The sequence below is a fragment of the Heloderma suspectum genome, chromosome 9, assembly GCF_057233095.1.
Source record: "Heloderma suspectum isolate Gila_16-S chromosome 9, 16-S_ref, whole genome shotgun sequence".
NCBI classification, from domain to species: domain Eukaryota; kingdom Metazoa; phylum Chordata; class Lepidosauria; order Squamata; family Helodermatidae; genus Heloderma; species Heloderma suspectum.
The window spans coordinates 13,617,579-13,639,154 of record NC_139466.1 but is presented as its reverse complement, the minus strand read 5'-3'; the positions used below and the strand labels follow the sequence as shown (position 1 = coordinate 13,639,154).

The 21,576-nt window shown below is 45.2% G+C and overlaps 1 protein-coding gene across 1 annotated transcript in view; it reads left to right on the top strand.

The window, feature by feature from the left end:
- Nucleotides 1-21,576, top strand: part of IL1RAPL2 (interleukin 1 receptor accessory protein like 2) — a 737,235-nt gene that overhangs the window by 576,027 nt on the left and 139,632 nt on the right. Inside the window, exon 8 of the mRNA XM_084813734.1 lies at nt 14,527-14,601. Coding sequence (XP_084669860.1) covers nt 14,527-14,601 — 75 coding nt within the window. The remainder of the gene's footprint in view (nt 1-14,526; nt 14,602-21,576) is intronic.

Genomic DNA, 21,576 nt, shown 5'->3' with positions numbered 1-21,576 from the left:
ATCCTAGAGTCATAAAGGAACTGGCAGAAGAGCTCTCAGAACCGCTGTCTATTCTCTTTGAGAAATCATGGAGGACCGGGGAAGTGCCAGATGACTGGAGGAGGGCTAACGTTGTCCCTATCTTCAAAAAGGGTAAAAAGGAGGAACCTGGGAACTACAGACCAGTCAGTCTGACATCAATCCCTGGGAAAATTCTGGAGCAGATCATAAAGCAATCCATCTGGAAGCACCTTGACAACAATGCAGTGATTACTCGAAGCCAACATGGATTTGTCAAAAACAAGTCCTGCCAGACAAATCTGATCTCATTTTTTGATCAAGTCACCTCCCTTGTAGACCGTGGGAATGCTGTAGACATCATATACCTCGACTTCAGCAAAGCTTTCGACAAAGTGCCCCATGATATCCTGATGAGCAAACTAGCTCGAAGTGGGCTAGATGAAACAACGATCATGTGGATCCACAGTTGGCTACAGAATCGGACCCAAAGAGTGCTTATCAATGGGACCTTCTCAAGCTGGGGAGAGGTAACGAGTGGGGTACCGCAGGGCTCAGTCCTGGGCCCAGTGCTCTTCAATATTTTTATTAATGACTTGGAGGAGGAGGTGCAGGGAATGCTGATCAAATTTGCAGATGACACAAAATTGGGAGGGATAGCTAATACTTTGGAAGACAGAAACAAAATTCAAAGTGATCTGGATAGACTGGAGTGCTGGGCAGAAAACAACAGAATGGCATTTAATAGGGACAAATGCCAAGTTCTGCACCTAGGAAAAAGAAACCAAATGCACAGTTACAAGATGGGGGATACGTGGCTCAACCACACTACGAGCGAGAAGGATCTTGGAATTGTCGTCGATCACAAGCTGAATATGAGCCAACAATGTGATGTGGCTGCAAAAAAGGCAAATGCTATTTTGGGCTGCATTCATAGAAGCATCGCTTCCAAATCCCGGGAAGTACTAGTTCCCCTCTACTCAGCACTGGTTAGGCCTCATCTGGAGTACTGTGTCCAGTTCTGGGCACCACACTTTAAGAAGGATGCAGACAAGCTGGAGAGGGTTCAAAGGAGGGCAACAAAGATGATCAGGGGACTGGAAACAAAGCCCTATGAAGAGAGACTGAAAGAACTGGGCATGTTTAGCCTTGAGAAGAGAAGACTGAGGGGAGATATGATAGCGCTCTTCAAGTACTTGAAAGGTTGTCACAGAGAAGAAGGCCAGGATCTCTTCTCGATCATCCCAGAGTGCAGGACACGGAATAATGGGCTCAAGTTACAGGAAGCCAGATTCCGACTGAACATCAGGAAAAACTTCCTGAGTGTCAGAGCAATACGGCAATGGAACCAATTACCTGGGGAGGTGGTGGGCTCTCCCACACTGGAGGCCTTCAAGACGAGGCTGGACAGCCATTTGTCAGGGATGCTCTGACTTGGATTCCTGCATTGAGCAGGGGGTTGGACTCGATGGCCTTGTAGGTCCCTTCCAACCCTACTATTCTATGATTCTATGATTCTATGATTCTATGAAAGCTATAATTGTAAGTGTTGTAAGGGATCAACATGAATGTCGTGTTTAGCAAAGAGTTTTCCCTGAGTCCCAAGCCTGATTCCCAAGTCCTGTATTATGTAATCCAGGAACATGCTGCTTCTCTGCCTAGTATTTGCATTTATCTTCCTGGTCAATCATACTGTTATCTGACCAACTGAGAAGATCTGAAATTCTTTGCCAAATATCCACCACTAATTCATTTCTAGAGTCCAGAACATTGGATGTCCCAATAGACATCTTTGAATTTTGCTGCTAGATAAACAATATTAGCTAAAATAGCTAGAAGTAAAATGAAAATAATGGGAAGTTAATACAGTGGGTTTTAAAAGGCAAATATAATGCATGATCCATAGTGAGTTATACTCAAAGATGTTGCCTCTATATTGATGTGGGGAGGGAGACATTTCTGCCTATCCAGAAAAGAGTCCAGTGCCAAATAATGTCATGGGACATTTAGAAGATACATCAGTCAGGAAGCTAGGCAAGACCTTCATTGTCTCTGTTCAACAAGAACAGAGAAACAGTTACAGGAAACTCCTGATTCCATCCAGATGTAAGTCCAGTGCCACCTAGTGACCAAACTAGATAATGACACTGTCCACACAGATAACAAATGTTTTTAATACTATTTAAATTTCCCTGCACTCTTGTCACACTGAGAGCAGGTTCACACATGCATGTCCAGCATCTGATAACTGCAACATCAAGTGATGGCTTCCACGTACGTATGGACTGTCACAGAACTAACTCCACAAAAGGAACTCTTATCTCTCTTCAAACACGGTGATGTTTAATGGAGTCCATTCATGCATTCAGACGCCAATCATCAAGTGTAGAGAAATGAAGTGGTGTGCTTGCTTGTTGGAACAAGCCCTGTGGTGAAAGATGAAGGAATACATCAAGTTATACTGTCCTATAGGTGCAAATTTAGAAATAATGGGTAGTATCCAATGTTGGTCCTATGTAGGGTAGACCTATTGAAATAATGGGTCTACTCTCCATAGGATTAACATTGAATACTACCCAATAACTATAATTTAAATAGAAAAACAATACATCTTGCAATAGTGGAGAAGATTGTCCTGGTGATCTGCCTGCCTGCCTGCTCAGTCTGCTGGCAACTGTTGATGTGCAACTTCAAGGCCCCTGACCTCCCCCCTTTACAGTACTTTGACTTTAAACCAGAGTTGGACAGGGCAGCCCATCAAATAGAAGACATCTTCAAATAGAAGGCTGTCCTCTGCCAGCTCTCCAAAGTAGAAGATTGTCTTCTGTAAAGTTGGACACCTGGCCACCCTAGAACCTGTGCCCCCCAAGATGTTGTTAGATTACAACTCCCATCATCAGTAGCCATGTTGGCTGGGGATGATGGGATTTGGAGTCCAACAGCTTCTGGGGGGCCATAAGCTCCACACTTCTGTTCTAGTGGATACCCAGAGAGCTTCAGTTGGTGGAGACACATCGAGAAGGACTTTAGATGCATATCAGAGCATACTGGAGGGATATGTCCTTAAGATGGCCATGTCTCAAATACTCATGTCTTGGCTGGAGTGGGCAGGAAGGCTTTGCCTGCCTAAGGATCATACACCTTTCTAGATCCTTTCAGTTGTTCTGTACCCCAAGTGGGGGGGGGACACCACATCTGATGGTTGATTCGTACATGTATACACACAACAGGCATTGAACCAAGTCCACATACAAGATCAGCCTGTTAATAGAGGTAGTTATGTTCACAGGGGAATATAGTAGGATTGAGCCTTTCTAGCATAGGTTGAGACCTTGATATTAGAAAGAGGGATAACTGCCACCCCCGCCCTCCCCCACCCCCGCTGCTGCTTTGCAGAATTGTCATCCATAACATTCTCCTAGATGGTGGTGTTAAAAAGCTTCTAACCTCAATGATCCTTCATGTCTCCCACTTTCTTTTAACAATTGTATCCTTCTGTCACTTTCCAGATTGCATCTTCTTCAAGTGTTCCCACAGAAGGAAAAAAAAAACTGTACAAAAATTACAGGGGGGGGGGCAAAAAAACCCCACAGTCTTATCAGGCATTGTGTTTAGTGATAAGATCCCCCCAGCTGTAAGTATTAGGCAAAGGAAAATAAGCTCATGTCTCATCTTTACAGCCAGCCAAGACCAAACAGCAAATGATTCGTCGAAAGAGTTTGCTTTAAATAAAATGATTGATATTAGGTTATACATCATTCTGTGTTCTTCTGGTTCACCAGCTCTTGACTTGCTTTTTCCCAGCTTATTATTTATTGACAAAGTTTTCATGAGGAGAGATGAGTGCATTGGGGGAAAGCGAAATTTGAACCAATGTCAAATGGAAAATATATATGCACAGTGAATGCCCTTGGCAGCTTGTGTCTATCACTCCTAGTGACCTGCTGTTGTCCCTAATCCCCTCAACATCTGCCTTAAGAAAGAAAGAAAGAAAGAAAGAAAGAAAGAAAGAAAGAAAGAAAGAAAGAAAGCAGTACATACCAATTTACCGTAGACTTTTTGGGCTTGAGCACCTAAAAGCCTAATCAGGGAATACGTTTGGTGGGGGTTGTGGGAGTGGGCCTTCACAGTAGCTGCACCCAGGCAATGGAACTCCCTGCCTGGGGAGGCCTACCTAGCGAACTTCCCTCTCTAATAGCTTTCTACTGACAGGCAAATACTTTCCTGTTTAGGCAAGCCTTTGGCCCTTAGAGTGCAGAATGAATGAATGAATGAATGAGTGTGGGCTGAGGCCAATACACATTTTTGTACAAGAGAAACATACAGCTTATTAAGAGTAATTAAATCAAACCAATAAATTTTAAAATGGGGCCAACATATCCCCCCCTTTTTTCCCATTGAAATGAGAAAGAACCCAGCACCCTCCCCAGTGACATGGGATGAATCATCCTTCAAACAGAACATCACCAGCTCTTCAGAAGGTTCGTCCTGGAGAGTTCTTAATAAGGGGAAAATCATCTTCTCTCTGCAATCTTTGTAGAGGTTACAGCACAGGAGTACATGCTCAACAGACTCTCTTGCACCCATTCCACATGGACACAGATGTTCGTTAATTGGGACCTTATTGAATCGCCCACTTAACAGTGCAGAGGGCAACACAGTGAAACGAGAAAGCATGATTGCTCTCCTGTATTTGGAAACAGTCAATGTATTCAAATACAAAGTACTAACAATTCCACTTACGGTGGAGTATTTTTCACCCTCATGCCCTGCCCATTGTCCCTTTGTTTTGATTTGTACCCCCACCTTTCCACCACCCCCAGCCAAAAAAAGTGCTCAAGGCAGCTAACAGTAATAAGACAAAAATTAAAATGAACTTGTTAAAATGATCATAAAAATAAATAGATGAAAAGGACCATTTAAAAACACACAATAAAAACAGCATCCCTCCAACCCAACAGAACCTGCTTCACCAACAGGCCAACTTACAAACCTGAGGCCTGCCTGAATGCAAACATCTTTGCCTGCAAACATCTGAATGCAAACATCTTTGACACAGATGGAGCCAACCTCCTAGCTTTCCTTGACAGGGACTTCAAGATCTTGGGAGCAGCCACAGAGACAGGACCTCTCTCATGTTCCCACCAAATGTGTCTTTGATGGTGGCAGGACCAAGAAAAGGTCCTCCCTCCCTGGAAGATCTTAAAACCTGGGCAAGGTACTATGACAGAATGTGGTCTTTCAGGTTTTGAGTGTTTAATAGACAGTAGGGTTTGGGTTTTTTAATCTCCTTTTCTATTTTTGTTATTTCTTGTATTTTGCCACAATGTTATATTTTTATAGTTATCTACTTTGGGCATCAAGTATGCCAAGGTGGGATATCTCTGTGTGTGTGTGTGTGGGTGTGTGTGTGTGTACATATATATACAGAGAAGGAGAGAGAGAGAGAGAGAGAGAGAGAGAGAGAGAGAGAGAGAGAGAGAGAAATAGTTGGATGTGAGTTGTTCTTGGATATAACATCAGAAAAAAACCCTCCATGTTAGGAATTTGCTTTGGCCAGCTGGGCTGGACAAGCAGCGAGATGATTCTAGAGGGCTGTAGGTTCAAATTTCACTTTGGTGGAACAAAATGTTTCATGGGGCTGCTGCTGAAAATGGCATCCCTGTGTCTAGCTCCCCTACTCAGTCTCAGTAATATCTTGTACCACTGACCCAATGCCATGATGTCATTATGTGGTACATTTCCCTCCCCCCATTCCACATCACTGGCTACCCATGGTCGGTCAGAGAAGGGCACATTGTAGTGACATCAGAATATGATGCAATGCACATGTAACAGACGGAGAGATAGAGTTTGACGTGAGGCTGGGTTTTATTTGTTTTTACTGGAATCCCTTGTTTCTTGTAACTGCTAGTTCAACCCTTCATCTTACACTGGATTGGGGAAAATATTTTTCTACTTATAGAATCATAGAATAGTAGGGTTGGAAGGGGCCTACAAGGCCATCAAGTCCAACCCCCTGCTCAATGCAGGAATCCAAGTCAGAGCATCCCTGACAGATGGCTGTCCAGCCTTGTCTTGAACGCCTCCAGTGTGGGAGAGCCCACCGCCTCCCTAGGGAATTGGTTCCATTATTCTATTGCTCTAACAGTCAGGAAGTTTTTCCTGATGTTCAGCCAGAATCTGGCTTCCTGTAACTTGAGCCCATTATTCCATGTCCTGTACTCTGGGATGATCGAGAAGAGATCCTGGCCTTCCTCTCTGTGACAACCTCTCAAGAACCTGAAGAGCACAGTCATGTCTCCCCTCAGTAGGGATGTACGAAAGTCACTTACCTGGTCTTGCAGCTTGCTTCACGGTGGGGGGGAGGCGCTTCGCTTCCCCCCCTGAAGTTCAGGCGAGGGGGGAGCCGTCCTGCCTCGCCCGGCCGAAATTCAGGCCGGGGGGGGAGGCTTCCTGCCTCGCCCGGCCGAAATTCAGGCCGGGGAGAAGCGCCCCGTCTCCCCGGCCGCAAACTACGAAAGTAAAAAAAAAAAAAGACCCCGTGATAGGCTACGTAACGATTTACGCAGCCTATCATGGCTAGATTTGCAAAGTCAGCCGTGATAGGCTACGTTAATCATTACATAGCCTATCACGGGTGACTTTGAAAAAACAAACAAAACGCGTATGCAAATGGCGGCCCCCATGGGGCGCCGCCATTTGCATTCCTTATTTGGTCCCGTTAGTCTACGTAAAGATTTACGTAGACTACGGCGAAAATAAGGGCAACGCTATTTGCGTTGCCCTTATTTTCGCCGTAGTCTACGTAAATCTTTACATAGACTACAGGGACCAAATAAGGAACGCAAATGGCAGCGCCCCATGGGGGCCGCCATTTGCGTACGCGCTTTTTTTTTTTTCTTCAAAGTCACCCCTGATAGGCTACGTAACGATTAACGTAGCCTATCACGGCTGACTTTGGAGATATAGCCATGATAGGCTACGTTAATTGTTACGTAGCCTATCACGGGGTTGTTGGGGTTTTTTTACTTCAGCTGTAATGGCGGCAGCCAGTCAAAAGACCGGCTGCCGCCCCCGCCCCCGCCAAAAGCCCGCCGAACCACTGCCGGGACCCGCCGCCAGGAGGGACATTCGGCTACGGTAAGTCCCATCCCGGGGGGGGGGCGGGGGGAGGGGGGGTGGAGAATTTAACCGCCAAGTTCGGGGGGCCGAATGCATTGGCGCTCGGCCCCCCGAAGATTCGGGGAGAAATTCTCCGCCATCCCTACCCCTCAGTCTTCCCTTCTCCAGGCTAAACATGCTCAGTTCTTTCAGTCTCTCCTCATAGGGCTTTGTTTCCAGTCCCCTGATCATCTTTGTTGCCCTCCTCTGAACCCTCTCCAGTTTGTCTGCATCCTTCTTAAAGTATGGTGCCCAAAACTGCACACAGTACTCCAGATGAGGCCTAACCAGTACTGAGTAGAGGGGAACTAGTACTTCCCGGGATTTGGAAGCTATGCTTCTATTAATGCAGCCCAAAAGAGCATATGCCTCTTTTGCAGCCACATCACATCGTTGGCTCATATTCAGCTTGTGATCTACAACAATTCCAAAATCCCTCTTGCTTGTAGTGTTGTTGAGCCACGTATTCCCCATCTTGTAACTGTGCATTTGGTTTCTTTTTCCTAGGTGCAGAACTTGGCCTTCATGCCTACTAAATTTCATTCTGTTGTTTTCTGCCCAGCGCTCCAGTCTATCAAGATCACTTTGAATTTTGTTAATGTCTTCCAAAGGATTAGCTATCCCACCCAATTTTGTGTCATCTGCAAATTTGATCAGCATTCCCTGCACCACCTCCTCCAAATCATTAATAAAAATGTTGAAGAGCACTGGGCCCAGGACCGAGCCCTGCAGTACCCCACTCATTACCTCTCCCTAGTTTGAGAAGATCCCATTGATAAGCACTCTTTGAGTCCGATTCTGGAGCCAACTGTGGATCCACCTGAGATCAGATTCGTCTGGCAGGATTTGTTCTTGACAAATCCATGTTGGCTTTGAGTAATTACTGCATTGTTTCCAATGTGCTTACAGATGGATTGCTTTATGATCTGCTCCAGAATTTTCCCAGGGATTGATGTCAAACTGACTGGTCTGTAGTTCCCAGGTTCCTCTTTTTTACCCTTTTGGAAGATAGGGACCACATTAGCTCTCCTCCAGTCATCTGGCACTTCCCCCATCCTCCATGATTTCTCAAAGAGAATAGACAGCTCTTCTGAGAGTTCTTCGGCCAGTTCCTTTATTACTCTAGGATGCAGTTCATCTGGCCCTGGAGATTTCAGTGTTTGCAAATCACAATCTCAACAAAGCTAATATAAGGGGGTCTTGAAGTGGATCATTTCCATCTATGTTACTCCAACAATTCAGAAAACACCCCAAACCCATCACAGAAGTAAATGTATTGACTTCTTTCTGTTGTCTCAGACTGTTGATAGGTCCATGACAATCTCTTCCATGGAGCTGAACATTGCACTGTAGCTGGCTGTGTGGCTTGGGTCCATCAGACTGCTTGTCAGTACCTGCTGGCACCTGTGGCCGGCTCCCCTATGGGGTGAACTACCCAACTGCCAGTGGCAGGTTCTCAGTGAAGCATTTTCAGGCTCTGGACTGATCCTGCCCACCCAGGATCCAGGAAGGAGTACAAAGGCCTCCCTGTTCCAATTGAACATTGTTCGGGCAGCATGGTCTTCCTGACCTCTGATGTGGTCCTGTGAGGGCTGACATGGTTAAGCATCTGCTGACAGTCCTTGAACTCAGAAGGACCCACCACTGCCCTTCCATCCATCAGAGGTCCCACACGGCCTGATGATGGTAATGCTTGCTCTGACTGCTGCCACTGCCCGTCACTCACCTCACCCTGCTTCCCGTTGGACAGAGGCACAATTGGAGAAGTTGAGCTACTCCTTGGCTCTGTTCTGCAGCAGAGTGGCCACCATGTTAGATTCCATAAAATGTAATACCTATTTATTTATTTATTTATTTATTTCCTAATAGTACCCAATAGCCGAAGCTCTCTGGGCGGTTCACAAAAATTAAAACCAAAGAGCACACAATAAAACAATATAAAATATATAAAACATTAAAACCACAGTATAACAATACAACAAGAATAAAACCTAGCAGCAATGCAGGGATTTATAGATTTAAAACAGCAAAGATAAATGTCTAGAAAGTTAAAATGCTAAAATGCCTGGGAAAACAAAAAGGTCTTCACCTGGCGCCGGAAAGAATACAATGTAGGTGCCAGGTGAACCTCACTAGGGAACTCATTCCACAGCCGGGGTGCCACAGTAGAAAAAGCCCTCCTCCTAGTAGCCACCCACCTCACTTCCTTTGGCAGGAGCTCACAGAGAAGGGCCACTGAGGATGATCTTAAGGTCCGGGCAGGCACATCCCTAATACCTAGGGATGGTGCAGGTGGCCGATAGGGTCCAAGAGTCTGGAAGACTCCCCACCCCCACCTCTGAACCATGCCCAGTGAGCCCTTGCCCCTGCTCAACCACATCCCCCATGCTCACCAGCTGCCCATGCTCAGCTGGGACCCGTCCCTGAGTGCCACGAGCACCATTTTGCACAAAAAAAGGCAGTTGTGAAATATGTGCACATGTCTAGACTTACACAAAATGGTGCAGTGAATGGCCCATATACACAAGGTTATGGGTGTAAATGGGCCATTGCATTTTGAGGACTTTAAAATTGCATTTTGTGGATTTTCCACAGAACAGAACTGAGTAGAGGTGTGATTCCTCCCATTATGCCACCTGTAGCTCAGGGAGGGACCGTAGCTCAGTGGTAGAGCACCTGCTTTCCATGCAGAAGATCCCAGGTTTGATCTCTTGCATCGCCAGGTAGGGCTGGAAAAACTCTACCTGAAATCCTGGAGAGCCACTGCCAGTAGACACTACTGGGCTAGACGGACCAATGGTCTGACCAAGTATAAGGCAACACCCTATGTTCCTATGTTCCACTACCCAATGAGTAAACATATCTGGGGTAGGGGTGGGGAGTGGAAAGTGAGTTACTGATGGCCAGAGAGACTGAGGGTGATGGGATAGCAGGGGCACTGGGCATTGCCCAAGATGTCAGCAAGGGTGGCAGGAGAAGCACCAGACAGGGTACTGTTGACAGCAGTATGCCAAGAACCCACTAAAGTCTAGTATTAGCCTTGGTTCCTGTATCCTTAGTTATTCTTTGGTCCTGACTCCTAACTTGTCCCTCAATCCTTCTTCCTGTTTGACCTTTGATTCTGACTTGCTCTTCAGTCCTGACTTCTGGCTTCTCTCATGGCTTCTGCTTCCTGGCTCACCTCAGACTGCTGCCTGACACTGCTGCATCATTGCTCCAGACTTATCACCATGGGGATTAGCATCTCCATGGTGAGTTTCCCTCCTCCCTGGGCAAACCATCCATACCAACTCACTCAGTAACCCGGGGACATCACTTTGTAAATGTCCTCTACCTATGATCCACATTAACGATGAGTGCAGGGAAGCTCACAAGGTTAGGATCTCAACTCATATAGTGACTTCTGAACAATCCAGCCATGGTGGAAAACTGACGGCAAGGAGGCAACATGTAGAGCATTTCCAATTTTTATTGCATAGTGAAACATGTGGATAAAGTTTTTCACCTTACGTCTATGACCAGCACTTGTTGTGGGAGCCAGAGCCAAGCAAGGGACTTCTGGAGGTAGAGCTAAGATGCTCAATAGGTAGATGCTAACTCAGCAAGGTACAGAGGAGGCTCAGAAGTGTATGTCCTCACTGCCAGCTCCTCCCCTTCCTGCTCATCTTCTGGGTCATTGTCTACAGCTGGATCTTTTCCACTCCTCTCAAAGAGACACTTCCACCCAAGGAGATCCCTGGTAATAGATCCTCCTGGCAACCAAATGGGCACTCCTAACCTGTCACTGGGCTTCCTACCATCTCTGTTGGTGCATTCATTGTGGAGGCCAGGGGTAACAAGAGGGAGAACTGGGGATCAAGGCAGGGCTTGGGATGTGATCAGAGGGGCTATCAGAAGGCCAGGCAAGACATCCATGCTGTAAGGCACTTTGGGCTGCCTTGGAAATATCAGGGCTGGCATCAAGGATAGGCATAGTTGGGCACCCGCCAAAGGTCCGCACCCCAGCAGAGGCTCTCTAACAAGAACCCCTTGGTGTTGCTCCTCCTCTTCACTTCCTCTTCACCTGCTTGTTCGCCTGCCTCTCATTCTGACCCAGACAACAGAGGTGGTGAGAAGGAGGAGCAGTAGATGCCACCTGCTCACTGGCTGTCTACCTGTCAAGCAAGGAAGTGGTAGCAATGATGAGAAAGAAGATGGAGAGAAATAGCTGGTGACAATGGTGGTGAGAAGGTAGACTCACTGAAGGAGGGAGCCCATGGAGAGTGTCTTTCCCTAGGGCCCTCAAAAACCTGGAGCAGGCACAGTAGTGGGTTCTTGCAGGCCATCAATTGTATTGGGTTTCTGGGTAGGGTCCCAATCCATGCCTCTTTCTCTGGGGAGTTCTCCTTGGGATTGAGTGGGCTTCTGACCCCTTACAATGGTCTGAAAAACTAATCTTCACATCACATGATGGAGCAGCGGTGAGATGACGCCTTGTCTATGTGTCCATTTGCTATACTTATTGAGGTCACTATGTGGTCAGAGCCAACTTTAAGTCCCTTAGATTAGTCCTTAGTGATTGGTCTCTAAAGTTTCCCATTGTTGGTGTATACTGAAGTGAATTAGACTTGTGCAATGATCCATCCAGCAGCTTTTGAAAATTCTCAATAGAAATAACATTATGATTAGGTAACGTTGACAGTTCTTCCTCTAACAACATTCAGAGGTCCTATGAGCATTAGCAAAGGAAATTGATTATATATATTTTTTCTGCCACAACTTTCTACTCCTAGGGTAATCCAAAAGTAATCTAATTGTGTTGCTCATGTCTCCTTGGGGTCAACTGCTGCATTTGAGTTTGGAATAAGGTATTTTGAGCTGCCACATTCTGATAAATTTAGATCAAATAAAATGGTGCATGTGGGCAACATAACTCTTAGGAGATCCCTTCATGATGCCGTTGGATAAACTGAACTTTTCTTTTGAACCTATATCATTTGGACCCAGAATAGTAGGTAATTGCTAGTCTGCAATGAAAGGCCAGTTTTAATCAGTATATTGATTGGAATGTTATTTTCTGGGAAGAGCATTGGGGAAGGTGTATTAGAAATTGCACAAGTCTTCGATTTGACTTGGACTAATATGACTAATATGACTAATGGGGCCGCGGTGGCTTAGTGGTTAAGACGCTGAACTGCAGACTGGAAGGTCGGCAGGTCAGCAGTTCGAGACCCGAGTGCTGCATGATGGAGTGAGCTCCCATCTTCAGTCCCAGCTTCTGCCCTAGCAGTTCAAAAGCAAGAAATTTCAAGTAGATAAATAGGTACCACCTCGGCGGGAAAGGTAACAGCGTTCCGTGCACCTCGGTGTTCAGTCATGCCAGCCACATGACCATGGAAGCGTCTTTGGACAGCGCTGGCTCTTCGGCTTAGAAACGGGGATGAGCACCGCACCCTAGAGTTGGACACGACTGGTTGGGGACACCTTTACCTTTTTAATATGAAGACTGGATCATAGTTATCGTGTACTTCTCTGAATTTTGTGATGCACTCCTTGGCTCAAAAATTACATACAAAAATGCATATGTTACCGATTTTATTCATTTATTACATTTTTATACTGCCCAATATAGCCAAAGCTCTCCGTGTGGTCCACAACCATTAAAACCACAAATGCATCATAAACTACAATATAAAATGTAAGAGCTTAAAACTACAATACAAAAGTACAAACCACAATAAAACCTAGAAGCAATGCAGAGATTTAAAATACAATAACAGTTTTAAAACAACAGAGCTATAAAAAAAACTAGGACATTAGGGAACATTGCATAGAAACATGTGTATATTACAGAAAATTGCATACAAAAGACATGCGTTAGGCGAAGTAGTGCACAAAAATAAATGTGTATTTTTGTGCATTTAAAAACAAATCTCAGACTGATGCAGAAATTGGACAGAATTGAGTCATTGATTGATTGATTGATTGATTTACTGACTGCACTTTTAAACTACCCAATATCCAAAGTTCTCTGGGCAATATATAATAAGCAAGGTACACACACATTAAAACAAAAACAAAAAAACTGCAGAAGAAAACCAAGATAAATCCAGCTGCAAAGAGTAAAATCATAAGAGCATCATAACTTATCAATGAATACATGAAAAACTGACGTGGACTGGAAATAGTCTGATTTGTCTCTAGAGTAAAATAATGCAGCACTTAGATGGACCAATGGTCTGATTCCGTCTAAGGCAACTCATATATTTGCATCTCTGTTTCTTACTATTTGAAAATATGTGTTCCTTTTCCCCATGTCAGGGTGGACACTGAGCCCATAGAATCCCAGAGTAGTTCTGATGCTGAGGAAGAGCAGTCGCTCCTGGGAGAGGAGCGCACTCATCCTTCCCAGGGCCCACATCTGACGGAGATTCCTCCCACCAGCGTTCCTAGCTTAGATAGCAGTCCTGGGAGTGACAGAGCGCAGGAAGCAGACTTGGTAGACGCGCGACGCCAACGCAGAGAGCGGCGCCAAATGGAGGGCGCAGAAAGGAGGCGTAGTGCCCGGTTGGCGCGCAAACAACGGCTGCGCCCAGAGGATCCAAGGGAAAAGGGGAGGGACTCTCCCTAGTCCTTAAGTTCAGGGGTCTGCCAGTAATTCCCTTTCAAACGGGGACCAATTGTTCCAACTTAGGGCATAGGTACTGTGCTGCTCAGATCTAGTTGCAAATGGTAGAGTTGTTAAGTTGTAAAAGAAGAATAAAGCTTTGAAAGGAATCCTTTTGTCTGTGTCTGGACTTGGCTACTGGATTAGACTGAGAGAGGCCTCCAAGGAGCCCTTGACACCCCATAAGTGAACTGTAGGCAAATTCTTTACCACATCATGGTTAAAATTTGGAAGGGACATTGTGGGGCAAAGGGCAAAATACACGTGTGGGGCAAAGGGCAAACATACACGTGTGGGGCAAAGGGCAAAATGCACACACACATGGGGGCACAGATTTCCAGTTCATGATTCTGTTCTAACTTGTATGTGAAAAGTGTATTTCCTTCAAGTAACCACAGGGTCAAAAAGTGAGGGAGGGCAAACTACTTGTCTGGGGAGATGGTTGCCCCCCACCCCCTCTAGTGCGGCCTATGCCAAGGACAGTAATAAAACTGGTTTGGGGACAAAACCTGGCCTTTGTTCTTCCAGTGGCTCACCCCACTTCTATAGGGCAAAAGCCACCAGGAAACTGCTACTGTAGAGCAATACTACCAGAAGTGTTATAATGAATGTTTGTGCACGATCAAATCAACATGCCATTTGCATGACATGCATTTTCCTTATCCTGCAGTTTGGCTTATTTCTTCCCTATTCCTCTTTTGTCTCATTTTTTTTTCTAGCTTTAGTAACTAAGAGGCCTCCCCAGCCTTTGTACCCTGTGGAGAATCAGACGAGCATCATAGAGGTCCAGCTGGGTAAGTTGCTTTCTGGGAATAACAGACTGAATGATGCAAGAACAGTTTATTGCCAGTGTTACGATGACATGCAAATCAATTTGCTGCTTTCTTGTGTCTAATGGTGGAATTTATTGCAACAGCAGTTTAAGGAAATGAGTTTGTGTAGCATCGAGGAATGGTGTTGATTGGCTATTCAATATGAAGTGGCTCTGCTCCAGTGTAGGAGATGACGGATGGATGGATGGATGGATGGATGGATGGATCTGTTGACGCCTGAAATAGTATATGCAACAGCCAGTTTTCACTGTGCATGGGCCAAAGATGTTGGTAAAAGGTATTGTGGTACATTCTTAATAGTATTGATGGCAGCATGAGAGGTGTATGTACAGATAGGTGCATGATGTGGAGAAAGTGGGGAGAGAGAAGTTTCTCTCCCCCTCCTAGAATATTAGAAACAGGGTCATCTAATGAAACCATTTAGTAGGAGATTCAGGACAGAAAAAAAGTGTGTCTTCACTCAACACATAGTTGAACTTGGAATGCACGGCCACAGGAGGCCATGATGGTAGCCACTAGCTTAGATGGCTTTAAAAGGAGATTAGAAAAAATTGATGGATGAGGAGAGGTCTATCAGTGGCTATTGACCATTGAGTTCCACAGCAGCTATTGACCATGGGATTCCACAGGGGCTATTGACCACTGAGTTCCACAATGGCTATTGACCATTGAGTTCCACAACAGCTATTGACCACAGGATTCCACAGTGGCTATTGATCACTGAGTTCCACAGCAGCTATTGACCACAGGATTCCACGGTGGCTATCGACCACTGAGTTCCACAACAGCTATTGACCATGGGATTCCACAGTGGCTATTGACCATTGAGTTTCACAGTGGCTATTGACCATTCATTTCCACAGCAGCTATTGATCACTGAGTTTCACAGCAGCAATTGACCATTGAATCCCACAACAGCTATTGACCATTGAATCCCACAACAGCTCTTGACCGTTGAGTTCCACAGTGGCTATTGACTATTGAGGCATCTTGTGGCTATGGAGTTTCCCAAAAGTTACTGTAGGCCAGTCACTGAGGCCCTTGTGCCCCATCTATGGTCTCCCAGATTGGCATTTGGTTGCCAAATGTACAAGCAGGATGCTGGACTGAATGGGACCAGCAGGGCTCTTCAGCCATGCTTTCCACTTTTCATACCCAACTCTGTTTTTAAGGATATAGACATCTTCCTCTGGCTATGTAGAATAGCAGGTATTAGTTTCCTGTGTTTATGAATTACAACTGATTTGCAAAGCATCTAAGTGCAGCCAGGTCCTTCAATAAATCCAACTGTGACACACATCCATATCTACACATCCAACTGTGACGCACATCCAAATGTGACCTCATTGCAGTCTTCAAACTTCAGTAATCCCCAAAGTTGGCTTTGTTCTTCCTAAGAAGCATTTTCTTCCATTCTTTTATAAGATGACAAAGTACAAAACATCCCTGTCAAACTAAGATGGAAATTGAAAGCTGGAGCCACTTTCCCCTTGTTTTCTTTCTCTTCCCCTTCCTGATACTACAAATTTAGAATGAGATTTCAAGAGAAGGAGAGGAAGAAAAGGTAGATTCTCCAAATTATATTAATTTCCTATCAGCAAGCTAAGACAGAAAGCAATGTAAGACAACCAACGAGAGCTATTTGATCAATCTCTCATTCATAAATTCTGACTCACAGCATTCGTTTTAGGAGTATTTAGGAGTATTTAGGAGTACCCTTTGGTAATAGACGTGTTGCAGCAAACTCATTTTGCCTTGTTTAGGAGATGGAAGAGCGTTTGCAGAAGTGCTGACAACAGGGTACCTCATCCTCATGGCCTCAGTGGGAGCAGCGTGCCTACACTAGGATCAGTACTCCCCTTTCCTGTTTCCCCATGCTTCACCTTGGCTCTCAGCCATGCAGGTTTACATGCAAATTTAATCTCCCTGGTGGCTTTTTGCCATGCTTTTTACCTGCTCTTATTTTTGTCTTACCTTGCTCTATGTTCGCTATTGGTTGTGGGCTTTTCTTCTGTCTATAATTCAGTTGACCATCATCGCTACCATGTTTGATGACAGCTTGATTGCTTAGGAAACCTTTCCCCAAAGTATCATATCGACTCCTTTTGCTTTGTAAACCAACCTATCTCTGTTTTAAGTATAGATCCTCCTTACATATCTTCCCCCTTCCATAGACTTGTTTCCTCCCAGGGCACTGGAAACGTGTTGCTCTTAAATTGTTCCCATACAGTATTGTTCTGCATCTAGTAGCACTTTTTGCATTGTTACAATAAAAATGAGAGGGGATGTTTACTTATGCCTTATTCTTCCCCAATCATTCTCCCCTCTGGAAGAACAACCTGTCACTCCTCTTGCAGCCCACTGGGCAGGTAGAAAGAGGGGGGAGGAGGGGGGGAGGAGGAGGAGGAGGAGGAGAAACAGAGTGGGGGAGAAGAGGCCCCTATTGGACAGTGCTTGTGACATCAGTGATTATGATCAATGCAACTCCATCCCCACTATACTGATCTAAAGACAGCATGATGCATAGGGCCCTGGGAAGCACCAGAAAATGCTGACAGACCAACCTGAAGAGGCAGGAGAGAAACGTGATGGTAAGAAAGCTTCTCCTCCCCCCGACTCCCACCTTTAACAGCGCAAGAGATTTTCCATTTTCCATTAATGAATTCATTTGAATGATTTGCAATTTAAAGCAATTTCTACAAAACAACAAATAAGAAATGGCATTGGATGAAAAGCTTTTCTTGCTCTTCGTTAGGTTTTGAGAACTTGCCAGTTTTGCATTTTGATGAGATATATTTGATGCATGGCCGGGGGGTGGGGGGGATGGCTCTGCATTTATGTATCAGGGGGAATAATTAAAATTAAAATTGGGCAAAGTTTGCAACCCTTTCTCATCCTTCTTAAAATAAAAATACAAATCCAGCTTTAGAAATGGATTCACACACTGTGACTTTTATGTTCTTTTCACAAGGCTTGTCATGAGAATGAGTTATTAGAATGTGAATGGCTCATATACTCTGTAAATTACAGGATAGTAACATTCTGCTGTGCTATTTTGACCTTTTCAGCATTCTGCAATTTGCAGGGCTATGCCATTCAGCTTCCCCCCTTGTTTACCGCCTTGCTAAATGGGCAAGAAGTGGCAGAATGGGAAGCGTATCAAAATATACACTATTGGTAAAGGTCAGGATTGTGCATCATACTATTTTCCTCACAGTTGGCTATCAAAGATTAGGGTATCTAGATCAGTATATTAGGCTTTTGTTTTAATGAGAAAGAAGAAAAAGAATGGGATTTCCTCATTGCCTTCAACAGGGGAACAGGAGAGCATTAATAATGGCTAAATGTTAATTAAAATTTTCCGCAAACTGTAATGATAGGATCCTGGGAGCCTTATGAACAAAACTCACCATCAGTACTGAATGAGGGCCAAAACAGAGATTACTTTAAATCCATATCTAGCAGCTACATCTTTTTCATGTTTACTCTAGAGTAGGTGTAGGTGGCCCAATCTTGGTAGGGACACTTGTGGGGGGGGGGGTAGAAAGGCTTTTAAGATCTGGATTGGGGGTCCCTGTGCCTACCCTAGAGTACAAATGAAAAGAAAGACTTAGCTACTAGATATGGTTTTAAAGTAATGTGTGTTTTGGCGAGGGATGTAGGAGATATTCATTTCAGTTCATTTTTTATCTTTCGGACCAAACATGGACTCAGACACAATCTGTGGTTGAAGTCCGTAACCATGCAATGCGATTTGCAGACCAAAAGCAGTCATGTTCAACAGCATGTGTACATTTGAAAAATGCTCATGAAAAAAATGTGTACTTTTGGAAAATGTGCACAAATACACTTTAATCAATGGGAGAAGAATGCATATTTTTCAAAGATGTGTACAACTGATACGTACATTTTGAAAAATATGCAGGAAACTATGCATGGATTTTCATGCGAAAAGGGGGGAAAAAACAAAACTCTCAATCTGATATGGACAAGTTGGAACAAGCATCAAGATAAGAGTTCGGAGATCTTCAGTGAGCTTGAGCTTTGCTAATTCACACATTCCTAGTTTTTGCCTTAGGAACATAGGAAGAGCCCTGCTGGATCAGACCAAGGTCTATCTTGTCCAGTATTCCGTTCACACAGTGGTCAACCAGCTGTCAACCAGGAACCCGCAACCAGGACATGAGGGCAACAGCACCTTCCCGCCCATCTTCCCCAGCAACTTGTGTACATAGGTTCACTGCCTCTGGTACTAGAGGTAGCTCATATACTACCTCTAGGCCTTAAATGCTGTCAACATGTTGAGTCCATTTCGGTGATCTGAGGACCAAAACAGATGTTACTTTAAATCTGAATCTAGCAGCTGCATCTGTTTTCTCCATTTTTAAACTCTAGAGTAGATACAGGGGGCTCAGTCCAATTCAGGACCCTAGCATGGAAGGGAGGGAGTTAATATCTGGATTGGGGCCCCGGTGCCTACTCTAGAGTAAAACAGAGGGAGAAAGCCATAACTGCTAGATACAGCTTTAAAGTCATGTCTGTTTTGGCCTTAACTCTGAGCTTTCTCATCTTGGGGAAGCTTGGTCAACTGTGTCATCATCCTGCCAAGTGGCCATTTTGCCACACATCCTGTGCAGATGTGCATCATGCCATGTGCTAGAATGGTCATCTATATGGGCTCTTAATGGGACAGCAGAAGTATCTCCTATACCTTGTTTAGACTTCTGTATATGAACCCTTTCTGCCCTAGGCCAGTGTCCAAAGTGGTAGCCATGTGAGTTGGCTGCAGTGATACCAACAAACATTGTATCCAGTGGTGGCTTTGCAGCTGTAGAAACCACTTCTGTTTGCACAAGGCAAGGGCACCCATCTCTCCTACCCACTGCAGCTCACTGCACCTCCTGAAAAGCTGCTCTGAAGGGCTAGGAGACCCTCCAGAGCAGTATGAGATAGGATGCAAGGGGCTGCAGTAGATTAGCCATATATGTAGGCTAGAAATAACATGTCCTTGACTCCCTAGCTCTGGACCATGGGAGGCCCAGCCAGAGATGGCTGCAGGGAGGGAGGGTTGTGGGGAGAAGGCTCCTATATTAGTGGGACCTCTTTGTGGGCTTACCTGGTTGTGGGCAAAATCACTTTCTGTTAGTGCGACGCCACTGTTGGATACAACCCAAAGAGTCTTATGGCACCTTATGGTGCAATCTGATGCCTGTGTAGAAAGAGAAAAGGCCTACAACTCCCAGCTTTGCTGGCTGAGGCATGCTGGGAGTTGTAGGCCTTTGCTCTGTCTACACAGGCATCGGATTGTGGCCTTAAAGACGTAGTTTGGAATTATTGTGCCATAAAGCATTCCAATCTAGTCTTCTTGTTTTTGCCCAAGATCAGAGATTCCTTATATGGCTTCATTCCTTTTTTTCTTTCTTTCTTTTTACTTGCCATTGATTGCTTTCATAAAGTTGATCCAATTTGACTAAATCTCCATTCATGTATAATTTCACTTGAACTTTTTCAGACAGCCGAGATAAAGTGCTTGGACACTTTCTTTCTTGTTGTGGCAGTGGATCACTTTTCCATGCCATAAGAAGCCCTGTAAAAGTGGGTTTCCCATGCAGGTGGACAAGCCTACACATGTACCCTTCGTATGTGCACAGGGTTTTGTACACGTGTAGGGTTTCTACATGCAGTAGATTGAATGTGCATAGTTCAGGGGCAAGACTTGCTTCTGCAGTACCACTTCACCACCACCACCACCAAGCATGGCAGTCCACGGACTCCAGTCTGGGGGGGGCAGGGCTGAGCTAGTGGCAATCCACCAATCTCGAGCCCCCAAATGGACTCCACTGCCATCCCTATGCAGAACTCCATTGAGCCAAAACAACCAGATTTCCCAGCCACCGACATCCCTACATGAAAGTGGTGATCATACTAGAATCATAGAATAGTAGGGTTGGAAGGGGCCTACAAGACCATCGAGTCCAACCCCCTGCTCAGTGCAGGAATCCAAGTCAGAGCATCCCTGACAGATGACTGTCCAGCCTCATCTTGAACGCCTCCAGTGTGGGAGAGCCCACCACCTCCCTAGGGAATTGGTTCTGTCGTTGTATTGCTCTAACAGTCAGGACGTTTTTCCTAATGGTCAGCCGGAATCTGGCTTCCTGTCACTTGAGCCCATTATTCCGTGTTCTGCACTCTGGGATGATGGAGAAGAGATGCTGGCCTTCCTCTCTGTGACAACCTTTCAAGTACTTGAAGAGCGCTATCATATCTCCCCTCGGTCTTCTCTTCTCAAGGCTAAACATGCCCCATTCTTTCAGTCTCTCTTCATAGGGCTTTGTTTCCAGTCCCCTGACTGGAAACAAAGAGAAATGTTCCTGCTTCTATAAATATCTCATTCTCTCTAGAAAGCAAATTAAGCCCCAGTCTGAATGGTGCCCCCTTTACTTTCTTCCTTATAAGTGAATGTCTGCCATTTATTTATGGGGGCAGGGGCAGGAAAGCACTGGATTTAAGGAAACCATTGCACAGAGCACAAAACCTGTCCTTGACTCCTTTGCTCTAGATGGTGGGAGGCCCAGATAGGGCTGTCCCCAGTTTTTAGGGGGTTGGTTCCTATATCAGTGGGATCCCCCTAGTGGGCTTACCTGGTGGCAGCAGTGGACAGCAACCGATGCCCCAGAACAACACAACATCAGAGACACTGTAGGAAATTAACATGGCAGCTCAGCTCCCCGGTTCAGCTGCCCAGTGCAATTTTTTAAAAAAGGTAATGAGAGAGTCTGATGGGGCTCTGGGGTTTTTTAGCTCCTGTCTGAAGATACCACATGCTGACCCCAGATATGGACCCAGCCATCACTGGCAGAAACTGTATGGGGGAACATAATGAGAGCCAATGTGGTACAATGGTTAGCAAGTTGGGACTCAAGAGATCCAGGTTCT